This window comes from Oryctolagus cuniculus, chromosome 19 (genome assembly GCF_964237555.1).
Source record: "Oryctolagus cuniculus chromosome 19, mOryCun1.1, whole genome shotgun sequence".
Classification (NCBI taxonomy): domain Eukaryota; kingdom Metazoa; phylum Chordata; class Mammalia; order Lagomorpha; family Leporidae; genus Oryctolagus; species Oryctolagus cuniculus.
This window is the reverse complement of record NC_091450.1, coordinates 66,102,991-66,115,325: the sequence shown is the minus strand read 5'-3', so window position 1 is coordinate 66,115,325 and position 12,335 is coordinate 66,102,991. Positions and strand designations below refer to the sequence as shown.

Genomic DNA, 12,335 nt, shown 5'->3' with positions numbered 1-12,335 from the left:
GCGGAGGATTAGCCTAGTGAGCCGCAGCGCCGGCCGCCATTTCTTTCTAATATTTATTTATTTATTATTTGAAAGGCAGAGTTACACACAGAGAGAAGGAGAGGCAGAGACAGAGGGGTCTTCCATCCGCTGGTTCACTACCCAGCTGGCTGCAATGGTCGGAGCTGTGCCGATGTGAAGCCAGGAGCCAGGAGTTTCTTCCAAGGACACGGGCCATCTTCTAATGCTTTCCCAGACCATAGCACAGAGCTGGATGGGAAGTGGAGCAGCAGGGACTCGAACCAGTGCCCACATGGGATGCCGGCACTGTAGGTGGCAGCTCTAACCACTATGCCACAGCAGCGACCCTAGCAATGGCCATTTCTATTGAGTACCCAGCTGGGCTCCAGTTTGCCTCCAGTTTAGTCTCCAATTCCGGGGGCAGAAGTCATCTGAAATGCTTTGTTTGCCTTTATTGTTGTTTTTTAAATTTTTATTATTTTTTTAGCCCCGCAGAGACCAGTTGGGAATAAGAAGGGGATCTTCACTCGTCAGAGACAGCCAAAAAGTGCAGCTTTCCTCCTGCGAGATCGCTACTGGAGGCTCGCCAATGAAACCAGGTACCACCGGTCCACAGTGAGGTCGCAGTGCCAGGGCAACAGCCCTTTTACCTTTTAAAGCCAGAACTACCTTTGGGGCCGCCTCTCAGCAGCCACCTCCACGGAACAAGTGCCTCCCGGGACTGTTCAGGGCACTGCCAGAAGGCTTCCGGCACTCTGCTGGAAGAGCACCTCCAAGGGGAAAAATAAAAGCTTTTCTCGTATGAGAATAAAGAGTTCAGCGCCAAGTGATTGCTCTGTGCTGCCGACAGGCATCTCCGATCGAGGTCAGGCCGTCTTCATAGCCGTAACGCGTTTCAGCCCTCGTCCAACCGCTGCCTCACTCACCCACGCCATTTCCACGGCGCCTGCAACTAGGCCAGCCCTGACCCAGTGAGAGCGCCAAAGGCTTTCATAGCCGCGGGTGAGCCCTGCACATGGGCTGATGTCCCGCGTGGCCTAAGTGATTTATAGAACTGCCCTGGCAGTGCAGTAATTAGCCAGGTCTATGTGCCAGTTTCCTGTTAAGCTGGTCGATACACATAATGAGGCTTTCGTGCTGATGAGTGTCAGAGGTAACCAGCCCTCCTAGGACACCGCTCCTCCCGCAGCCAGAGTCTAGTCCCGACAGATGGACAGCCCACCGGCTGTCATGCTGACTGTGGCAAGGCCTCTTTAACCAGGCTGGGCCCACTGGTGACTGCCCCACGCTTTGGTACCTCAGGAGATCCTCTGGGCCCTCTCCCAGAGCACAGCCCCCCCCAAGGAGTCTTTTCTCCCACTCTCCATACAGGCAAGTAAGGTGCATAATTCTAACGTTTGCACATTCCATGATCCTGTTTTAAAGCTCCATGCTCGGGCAAGTACTCTTTTGGAGAGCAATCAAATGGAGGACAAGCAGCCAATAACAGTTCTTGATACAGAACGCGAATTGCTTCAATTCTGCTTGATTCTCATGTCTCAGTGTGCAACCCTTTATGGCTGTCCCTTGCAAGGGACAGGAAGTTCCATGGAAGGAAAATTTAGCTGAATCTTCGGCATCTCCAGGTCTGTTTTTAAAAAATGAGTGTAGTCAGTTGAGATAGCTAAGTTAGGGAGTAGGTTAAGCAGTTAGGATGCCACTTGGGACATCCGTATCCCATATCAGAGTGGATGGTTCAAGCCTTGACTCTACTTTGAATCCAGCTTCCTGCTGACGTGCACCCTAGGAGGCAACAGGTGGTGGCTCAACTGCTTGTATCCTTGTCACCTACACAGGAGACCTAGATTGGGTTCCAAGCTTCCAGGCTGGCCAGGCCCTGGTTATAAACCAGCAGATGGGAGATCTATTTATTTTTGTATCTCTTTGCCTCTCAAGTAAAGTAGAAAATTAATGTTTTTAAAAAGACAAATAGTACATTAGGAATTCTAGAGGTTCCATTTCTCATCACCCCCGAACTCAAGCTCTTCATATTCCAGTGGAATGTCAATGAATAATGTCTCTCATTGACAAACATTAAAAAACATTAAGCAGACACTCCTGAATGTTCTACAGATAGGGGCAAGGTCTGTTTCGGAGGTCATAAGGTTCTAGCATAGAACACATTAGTTCTAGTCAGTGAAGGATGGCTGCAACATACTTCAAATGGACTCGTCTCTAGCATATGCCATCTTTTTCTTCTTTTTAAAGATTTATTTACTTCAAAGTCAGACACAGAGAGGGACAGAGAGCGAGCTTCCATTATCTGGTTCATTCCCCAGATGGCCGCAACAACCAGCGTTGAGTCAGGCTGAAGCCAGGAGCTTCTTCCCGGTCTCCCACATGGGTGCAGGGGCCCAAACACTTGAGCCATCTTCCGCTGCTTTCCCAGGCACATTAGCAGAGAGCTGGACTGGAGGTGGAGCAGCTGGGACTTGAACCGGCACCCACATGGGAGGCTGGCATCATAGATGGTGGCTTAATCAGCACCGGCCCCAGATGGCATCTTAGAATTTTCAAGGTAAGCTAAAGTAAAGCTGTGGAGAACATCTGACTGGTATGTTTCCTATGTTTACAGAACTGTCAGCCATAACACCTTTTGTAACATCCGTTGTTGACAACCACACAGATGGTAAGCCACAGGACCTCTAAGAGCTAGAATCTCTCAAGGACTCTGTGCCTTCCTTACACGGACATCTAAGAGGAAAGTCAGTGGCTCTGTAGAAACAAGGTCACAGTCGCAACTTCCAGAATACTTTATAAGGCTTTATGAGGCTTCATTTTAGCTTCCTTTTTGAAGTGCAGTACTACAGTGTAAGAACAATGGCAGCACAACTTCCACAGGTAACTTCTACATTTATTTTATACCAAAAAAGTTATGTGCAACAAATAAACATTCTTACATATTTACATTTGTTTTTATTTACCAGTTAGCAAAATGGTGCCCTAAACCTCTGATAAAGAACATTTCTATCTCCGTTAAAGGGGAATCTGCCCAGTGAACTCCATTTCAAATGAATGTTTACTCAGGCGCTCAAAGCACTAGTAATAAATATTTCTGATGGAACATACTATACAGATCATACACCTAATAATTAGGCCATGCTTAATACAGTTTTATAACAAAACATTTCACCTTTTATGGGCTAATTTGTTGAAAAAAATGTTTAACCATGTAGCCTGGACTCCCACCCCCGCCCCTTTTGTTTCGCTGAAGGGTAGTTCTCACAAACTAGGAATCATAACTGCTGCCTAAAGTCTCTCTGCAAGACGTGCTGTGTGCTGCAGGACAACTCGTGAGGACAGAGGCGGCCTGTCGGGTCCATCTCCCCAGAGGCTACTGAAAATGAGAGTGGGTTTCTTTGTTGGCATTTGTCTAGACAAGATTTCCTGGTACTCACTGGTTGTCAAGCAGTGTTGCTGATCTAAGTTATGAAGTAATTGCCTAAGACAGCTCTGCACTTTGGCAGTCTTTGAAAAGGCATAAATGAAGAACAAAAGCCAACAAAGAATTTTTAATTTTATTGTAGCCTGGTCCTGGATCTTATCAAGTAGGTCCAAAGACCCCTTGTACCACATGACAAATCATCTTTGCTTCTGTATGAAAATAGTCAGTACTTTCAACATTCTTGAAAAGTAATGAATTTAAGGAGGGGATACATACATGAAGTAATTCCTGGCACACAGCTAATTAAACCTGAGTTATTTCACCAGAAGTTTTACCCTCACTGACAGCAGCTAGCTGCAATGAAAAACCAAATGAAATCCTCCAAACCACCCAGATTCCCTAGGATTTATCCTTTAACCATACTTTCCCCCTTCAAATATTTATAACTGTTAATAGAGGCTTCCTCTGTAATAAACCACTCCAAACACATGAAGTGGGAATTCCTGCTGTAAGCGATTCTTTCCCTAGCCTGGCCGTCAGCCCTGGTGGCCAGCAATGCCACAGTTTATACGTATTCAGTCTGGAATTATAGCAATCTTCAAACTTTATCACATGGCATTTCCTCCCCCTTGTGGGTGGAGAAGAATGTAGTGGTGGGGGGGAGAGGGCCTATAGTTTTCCAGGGCATATGTCACTTACTGAGACACCGGCATCACACTCCTGCCATTGCAGGCAGCACATGTTCATCTCGCAGCGAGAAAAGGGGCGTTGATTTTACTGCGTCATAGGAATGTGGCTTTTTAAAAAAATTTATTTATTTTTATACAACTGAAACAGTGGTTTCCCCAAGGCTTATAAAAGTAAAGGAAAAACTTGAAGGGTCTGGCTGAATGACTTTCCTTGTTTTCTCATTTGAGAGTTGAAGACATTTTCAAGACTGTAACCTCAAGACAAGCTTTAACTATACTCTGCTGACTGATACAAAATGTGACAAAAACCTTTTGAGACTGGGACACGAGGAACTTGTTTAGCACTAGCGGTGTTATAAATACCACAGAAGTCTTCACGGTGAAGCCATTTCCACTCTAGTTTGTGAACTGCCTTGGGAGAACCACACACACTGGCACAGATGACCTCACTGCACAGTTCTCAGATCAGAGGACTGACTTCTCCACAGGAACCGGCATTCAGTCAGTGCTTCCTAGAATTCTGTAACCACTTGACAATACAAGAACAACACGTACATAATAAAACAGGCATTGAGATATTCACATTCATGGGAAAACATAAGCCTCGATGAAATCTGAGTTAAGCTATCTTTTAACGAACTGGTTAAGACCGGTTAAAAGTTCATTACAATTCAGATTTGATACCTGCCTTGGGCCAGAAGGACTACACTGCATCAGTGAACAGCTGTAAACTGCTAGATAGCTGCTGACTCTGTACACACTTTACTTTTCAGAGCGGGCCCGCCCCCTCCCTTCGCTAAGAAGGCAAGTAGAACACTCAAAACTCACCAATCTAATTGCCTATTTTTAACAGAACAATTAGTTGAATTGGAAGCAAAAACACTGCTACTGCTTCTCAATCTAAAGAATAAAATGATCATTCAGAACCTTTTTGCAGAACACAAGTTTTCCACTTGACAGAAAGGAGGGGGGGACACTTCTGCCCAGATTCACACACAAAATATTTGGTTTGAGATTTTAAGACAGAAGGCACTTTTAACACTCTGGCAGAAGATGTTAACCATAGAAACATACTGTCACTATTTCACTCAGGTTTATTCAAATCACTTTAAGAAATTCTGCTTACTGCATTTGTGTAGTTAATAGAGCAGTGATGACATTACTGTATTTTGCTCCTAGATATTTCTACCTATAGTACTTCTCCCAATTAAGTAAACTGAGCAGTGTGTCAGCCCTAAAGTTCACAGATCCAATGTCCGACTCTGAAACAATTAAACCAGATATCCAATTAGTGCAGAAAGAAACAATGAGAACACCGTGGAAAGACCGAAGGGCAATTCTCCTTGAGCACTGGGGCTTACACTGGTTATTTCCAAGTTCTAATACTGTTTAGTTGACTGGCACCAATATTAAGTAAAATCATCTGTGAAAATTCAACTACTGTCAAGAGGCTTTACCTGAAAATGCCATATTAATATTTCCAGTTTTTCTCCAAAGAAATATACCCATTTCCCAAATCATTAGTGTTCCGAAGGCCTTGGACTTGAAGGTCTGGTCACACAGCTCCTTCTGTAAGGTTATAATTCATCCAGTTTTACGCCTAAACACAGAATTGACTTGAATGTACAAATTCATTTTCTTCCTTTCAGAGGATGGAGATGAAAGGGAACCAACCACCCTAATATTTTTGCTGTCAGTGTTGCACCCATGGCTGTCAGTGTTTTTCACGAGATGCTCGGTAGGGACTTCCTACTTTCACTATTTCATCAGTCAACATTGAGCTGCATTCTTCATTGCTACACTTCAACTAAACCGTACAGTAAGTTCTGCAGGGATGGATCCAATGTTTCTACCTTTATTTACAAATATCACAAAAATGGATTCTAGTTGAATCTACATGTTTAAATCCGTCAGCTAAAAACATATTACATATTGTAAACATGGCAATATTTAATACAGCATCTATTCTAAAATAGTTTCATGTCATGATCACATTTGTTATACCTGAAATTGAATTTATACACATTAGAGAATTACTAGCAATGGTTTCTCACTTTACAGTGGAGGGAATGGGGCTAGGGCTACATTTTATTATTTGAGAAACATCTTCAAAGTAAAGTTAAAGCTTGTCTTTGATTGGCTTGGTGATCCTTTTTTTTTTTTTTTTTTTGTATCCACATTTAAAATGAAGATCGACACAGAAAATAGCTAGGGCCCCTTCTAATGTACAGGATTTTAAAAAATCAGTTTAAGATTCTCAGGGAAGTGTCTGTTGTGAAGAATTAAAAAAAAAAAATGCTGCCAAATAAACTTAATGGAAAAAGGGACTTCAGACTGTCCGTCAGGAGTTCATCAGGTGTCAGTCCTGCTTGGGCTGCAGCTGCCGCTTCCAGGCCTCATTCAAGTAAACCAGTCGTTTGTAGTTGATGATAAGAAGAATGAAGTTCAGCGCGTACGTGGTGACGCAGATGATGCAGAACTCCTTCAGCACGAAGTACAGAATGTAGGCCAGGTACAAGGACCCTACGGCAGACATGATGGAGGACGTCATGAGGATCAGAGCCGCCACGGCGCTTGCTGTGAGGCCTGCAAGACAGAGACACCTGGCTCAATCAGGCCTTGATGCTGAGACAGCGGCTGAGTTAAAAGATAACATTTCATGGCCAGCTGTGGTGTGTGAATCCTTGTCTGACTGCAAAACTCTGAAAGTTGAGAACAAAAACTACCGGACTATTTGAAGATTATGCAGGTTGACTATGCAGACAGGATACCAGTGTAATGGCTGCAATGTTTGGATTTGTTCGTATTTCAGATGAAATATTATTTCATAAACCAGCCATAGCTAAGGATTTGCATACCAAGAAAAAAATGCGGTTTCACAATCACATTAAGCAATGAAGCTGATTGAGAAGATCAACAGCCCCAACTCTCCTAATGAATAAAGAGCATGGAGACAAAACCATTCCTTCCAAGCTGTGCACATCTAGGGAGAGTCCACCCTGGCCTTTTTATACAGACTCCCTCTCTGTGGAAAAGAAAATGTGTTATTCCATCTTTAGATCAAATTGGTCAAAAATGCTTCATGGAAGAAGACTGGTACTACTCTAGAAGGAATAAAAATCTTGATAAACCTTTCAGAAGGGGCTCACCCTAGAGTACAGGAAACCATCTGTGGCCAGGTGGCCCCCTATGGGTCAACCCTGATCAAGAAAGAAGGCAGTCATGTGAGCTATGCCAGGGCTTCCACCCCCCCCCCAAAAAGTGCCCAAATTCTTGACTCTTCACGTGCACTCTTGTGATTTCCTGTGTCCAACGACATGTGAACAGTGTGTTTCTTTTCAAGGGTAGAGAAGATGGCAGAACATACTAAACTACCCTCCCACCCAGTGGGCTAATGCAGAGCAGCACAAAATAAGAATAGGTGGGGGTTGGTGCTGTGGCGTAATGGGTAAAGCCACTTCCTGTAGTGCTGGCGTCCCATTTGGGCACCTGTTTGAGTCCCAGCTGCTCCTCTTCCCATCCAGCTCTCTGCTATGGCCTGGGAAAGCAGTGGAAGATGGCCCAAGCCCTTGGGCTCTGCACCCATGTGGGAGACTTGAAAGAAGCTCCTGGGGCCGGTGCTGTGGCGCAGTGGGTTAACGCCTTAGCCTGAAGCGCTGGCATCCCATATGGGCTGCTCCTCTTCCAATCCAGCTCTCTGCTATGGCCTGGAAAGGCAGTAGAAGTAGAAGATGGCCCAAGTCCTTGGGCCCCTGCACCCACGTGGGAGACCTAGAAGAGACTCCTGGCTCCTGGCTTCGGATCGGCACAGTCCGGCCGTTGTGGCCAATTGGGGAGTAAACCAACGGATGGAAGACCTCTCTCTCTCTCTCTCTTCCTCTCCTCTCTATGTGTAATTCTGACTTTCAAATAAATAAATAAATCTTAAAAAAAAAAAAAAAAAAGGAAGAAGCTCCTGGCTTCTGATCAGCCCAGCTCCAGCCACTGTGGCCATTTGGGGAGTGAATCAGCAGATCTCTCTCTGCCTCCCTGTAATTCTGCCTTTCAAATAAATAAATAAATCTTAAACATGGTTAAAGAAGTCAGTGAAGAAGCTAAAATTGTGGGATTTGTTGGCAAAAAGAAAGGGAAAGGTGCCTTGGAGCCGTGGCATAGCCACAGAGACTTGACTTGTCCACAGGACTATTCACAACTAGATAATGTGTTAATAAGGTTCTTCAAGACGAATGTGCTGTTCAATTACTTTGTCAGGGACTGGCATATCTGGCCAGACACCTGCTTCTGTCAATAAAGCTTGCTGAAACCCAGCCATCCTCATTTATATAAGGTCTGTGGCTGTTTTTACACCAGAAAGGCAGAGTCAAGTAGCTGTGGCAGTAACCACAGCCTGAACTATTCTGGCCTCCTACTGAAAAAGTTTGCTAATTTCATCAAAAAATAATGCCGTCACCTTAATTTTACCTGATAAAGTTACTTATTTTCTCCACATCTTTCTTTCCTCAATTCTTTTTTTTTTTTTTTTTTTTTTTTGACAGGCAGAGTGGACAGTGAGAGAGAGAGAGAGAGAGAGAAAGGTCCTCCTTTTGCCGTTGGTTCACCCTCCAATGGCCGCCGCGGCCGGCGCACCGCGCTGATCCAGTGGCAGGAGCCAGGAGCCAGGTGCTTCTCCTGGTCTCCCATGGGGTGCAGGGCCCAAGCACCTGGGCCATCCTCCACTGCACTCCCTGGCCACAGCAGAGGGCTGGCCTGGAAGAGGGGCAACCGGGACAGAATCCGGTGCCCCGACCGGGACTAGAACCCGGTGTGCCGGCGCCGCTAGGCGGAGGATTAGCCTAGTGAGCCGCGGCGCCGGCCTCTTTCCTCAATTCTTAAACTGGGATACTAATCATGCCTTCCTCTGAAGACTGTTGTGAGAATTAAATGAACTAATACAAAGCACAATTAAATGAGCTAGCATACAGCATGGGGAACGCCCTATCAATGCCAGCTATTAGTTAAATGTTCTCATAACTAGGTACCTGTAGCTTGGAGACATTTTCCCAGTGGAATTTAAAATGTACCATAAATAAATGACAGTACATTCATGCAATGGTGTATTTTTCAGCTGTAAATAAAGAATGAAGACACTCAATGCACTAATATGGGAAGACCACCAAGACAGATTAGTAAAGCACAAAAAAGACCAAAAATGCAAGCTGTAGAATATTTGGGTAGCATCTGCCTTTTATATTTAAAAAGGGAGGAAAATTAAGATCTTTATATTTGTATTTTCTTGTACATGCACAAGAAAATTAGAACAACAAGCTTCCAGTCAGGGATGGAGGGCAAAGAATACCAAGAAAAGGGGGCAGAAGTCGGACAGACCTGTTACTGGATAGTGGTTCACCTTCTTAAATTTTTGAACTGGGTGAATGCATTTCTATGGAAAAATTAAATTCAAAATGCTATCTCAAACAGCTTAGAAGGGAGTGAAGATAATGTGCTTTGGAACACAGTATTAGATGAGTTAAAATGTGTCTCCAATAACAAAGACATTGACAAAAGCATGTGAAGGGTCTAAAACAAAACTTCAGAAAATGTGACGGGAAGAAATACATACGATACAAAATATGTATATCATGAAATTAACAAATTAACAGTATAAATAGAAATGATGTTTCACCTACTAGCTCCAAAACTTAATACAGCCATAGGTTTTTTAAGGCTCTTTTCTATTAAGGGAAAATGAACTACTGCCTTGCATTTGAGCTTATACTTTATAGGCTTGTTTAGAAAGACAAGAAAACAAATATATGGAACAACAAAAAAAGACACTGCTCCCAGCCAAGTCCCTTTTTTATGCATTTATGCACATATATACAAAAATATATTTACCTATTCCTTTTTTTTTCAATAAACAATGTCTTGCTCTTTTCAGGATATACACATAGACCTATGCTTTCCTTTAATGGCTATACAATATTCTCTAATTTTAATATACCCTAATTTACCCAGCCATTACCCACTGCTAGGCTCTTTCCAATTTCTTGCTATTTTAAACAGTGCTACTCTGAATACCCTTGTGTGCGCATCTCTGCAGGATGACTACGTAGACAGAGAATTGGGCAAATCTGATAGGACCATCCAGAAAAAAAAATCAGATTCAAAATTTGCCTCGTAACAAATCAACTTCAGCTAGAAAAGTTAAATATGTATTTTAATGACTCAAATCACAGAAGAGCTGACTGATAATAGAATATAATAATGAACATTGAATTGCAAAGGCAAAAACAGATTTAACCTGAAAATTATAAAACCTTATAAAAATTCACAAAACTAAAAAAAAAAAAGAATGGGGGAAATATCTCTAACAAATATGAAAAAGGGCCACTAGCCAGATCAGAATAAATAAGGGCAATAAAAAGGAAATGAAAATATAGTAAAATCAAAAGAATGGCTACTATATGTATGCATTAGAAATTTCACGGAAAGTACTTTAAAAATGGACTGATGAAACTTTAGGAAAAACAAAACTGGGAGGTCAGGTGGGAAAATAATATGGTAATACCTATTAAAACCCATATATTTTATATATATATATATATATATATATATATATATATATAATTTTGTCTCATAAACCCATGACTAGAAATTTATTTTGTGGAAATAATTAAAAGAAGAAAGTGTATGTGGGGGTGGATCATAAAGTCAATCACTGCAGTGTTACTTGGAATGTAAGAAACGTGCAGCCAAGGGCGGGTGTTTGCCGCGGGTAAGTCACTGCTTGGAAAGCCCATTCTCATATCCGAGTGCGAATTCCAGGCTCCTGGCTTTGGCACCATCCAGCCTTGGCTGCTGTGAGCATTTGGAGAGTAAACGAGTAGATGGAAGATCTCTCTCTCAAATAAAAATCAAGGCTTTTTTTAAAATGTGAAACTTGGGGTGGGTGTTTGGTGCCTCAGTTAGGTTACTGCTTGGGATGTCTGCTTCCAATATCAGAATGCCTGATGGGAACCCTGGTTCCTCCATTTTTGATCCAGCTTCCTACTAATGTGCACCCTGGGAGGCAGCAGGTGATGGCTCTGGTACCTGAGTCTCCGCCACCCTCATGGGAGACCCAACTGGAATTCTAGGCTCCTGGCTTTCACCTGGCCCAGTTCTGGCTGTTGCTGGCATTTAGAGCGTGAGCAGGTTATGTAAGGTCCTGTGTGTCTGTCTCTCTGCCCTTTAATTAAATAAAAATAATAATTTAAAAAAGCAGAAGACAATGGAAATAGTGAATATATAAAAGTGATGGAATTATGAATATAGTTTACTGTTAATGTTTTCTCAATACATGATACTTTTAAATAGCCTCGGAATCTATAAAATAATGAGGAAAGAGCTTACAGTGAAGACAGAAGTGATAATTTCCTTGAGTGACTGTTTTTTCTGTATATCATGAGATACTCCTACTATTGATAATTAGATACCAACTGATACCAAGTTCAACATCAGCATCATAAAAATCTCAGTGAATCAAGTTTTCATAACACACACATGTGCTACAAACTAGTGGTTCTATCATTAACATAAGTGTTTATTTAATATAAAGACACACTTTAGGGCAAAGACACAAAGCACTAAATGGAATATAACAAACTTAGTTTTTGTATTGCTGTATAAATACTTACCAAGTAATAACTGTAGTATATAAAATATAAGTCCAAAGACACTGTTTGGCTGGTTTAATACACCATCTTTTCCAAAAATGGAACCCAAAAGACCAAATCCTCGACCCCATCTGTAAAATAAGGAAAACCAGTAACCCTACATTTGAGTTTCCCTATTTTTAAAAATGTAAAATTATTTGAGAATGTTATCCAATTTCTAAGATCAACTAAGTCCTTTTACTGAGGTCGCTAGATTTCTATGATCTAAAATGAACATGTTTTAAATCGCCAATATATCTATGTATATCTCTTTAAGTGACCAATTTCTACATATTCTCTTTTACAAAAAGTAAGATAAAATATTCTTTATCTGATGGCAGTAGTATTTGCAGGAGGAGGGTCTCCCTCAATTTAAGCCACAGTGTCTTAGCAGTAGCACTACTAACATTTTGGGCTGGGTAATTCTTTGTGGCAGGGGCTGCTCTGTACATTCCAAGGTGCTTGGCGGTGTCCCTGGCCTCTACCCCCCAGATGCTAGGAGCACTCCTTCACTCTCAGTCTTCAGCCATTACCAAACACCCCTGGAGG

The 12,335-nt window shown here is 42.4% G+C and overlaps 2 protein-coding genes across 5 annotated transcripts in view; one reads left to right on the top strand and one right to left on the bottom strand.

Annotated features, from left to right (window-relative positions):
• Positions 1-12,335, top strand: part of GUSB (glucuronidase beta) — a 53,174-nt gene that overhangs the window by 18,507 nt on the left and 22,332 nt on the right. For 2 of the 4 annotated variants that reach the window (XM_002722285.5, XM_008249655.3), the window contains one exon: positions 488-812. In XM_002722285.5, coding sequence (XP_002722331.2) covers positions 488-657 — 170 coding nt within the window. In that variant the 3' untranslated portion in view covers positions 658-812. Of the gene's footprint in view, positions 1-487; positions 813-2,614; positions 2,943-12,335 lie in introns of those variants that run through there. The other 2 variants (XM_070064750.1, XM_070064749.1) reach the window with 2 other exon arrangements.
• Positions 2,873-12,335, bottom strand: part of VKORC1L1 (vitamin K epoxide reductase complex subunit 1 like 1) — a 77,235-nt gene continuing 67,772 nt past the window's right edge. The window contains exons 2-3 of the mRNA XM_051836347.2: positions 11,769-11,878; positions 2,873-6,699 (exon numbers count right to left, since the gene is read on the bottom strand). Coding sequence (XP_051692307.1) covers positions 6,473-6,699; positions 11,769-11,878 — 337 coding nt within the window. The 3' untranslated portion in view covers positions 2,873-6,472. The remainder of the gene's footprint in view (positions 6,700-11,768; positions 11,879-12,335) is intronic.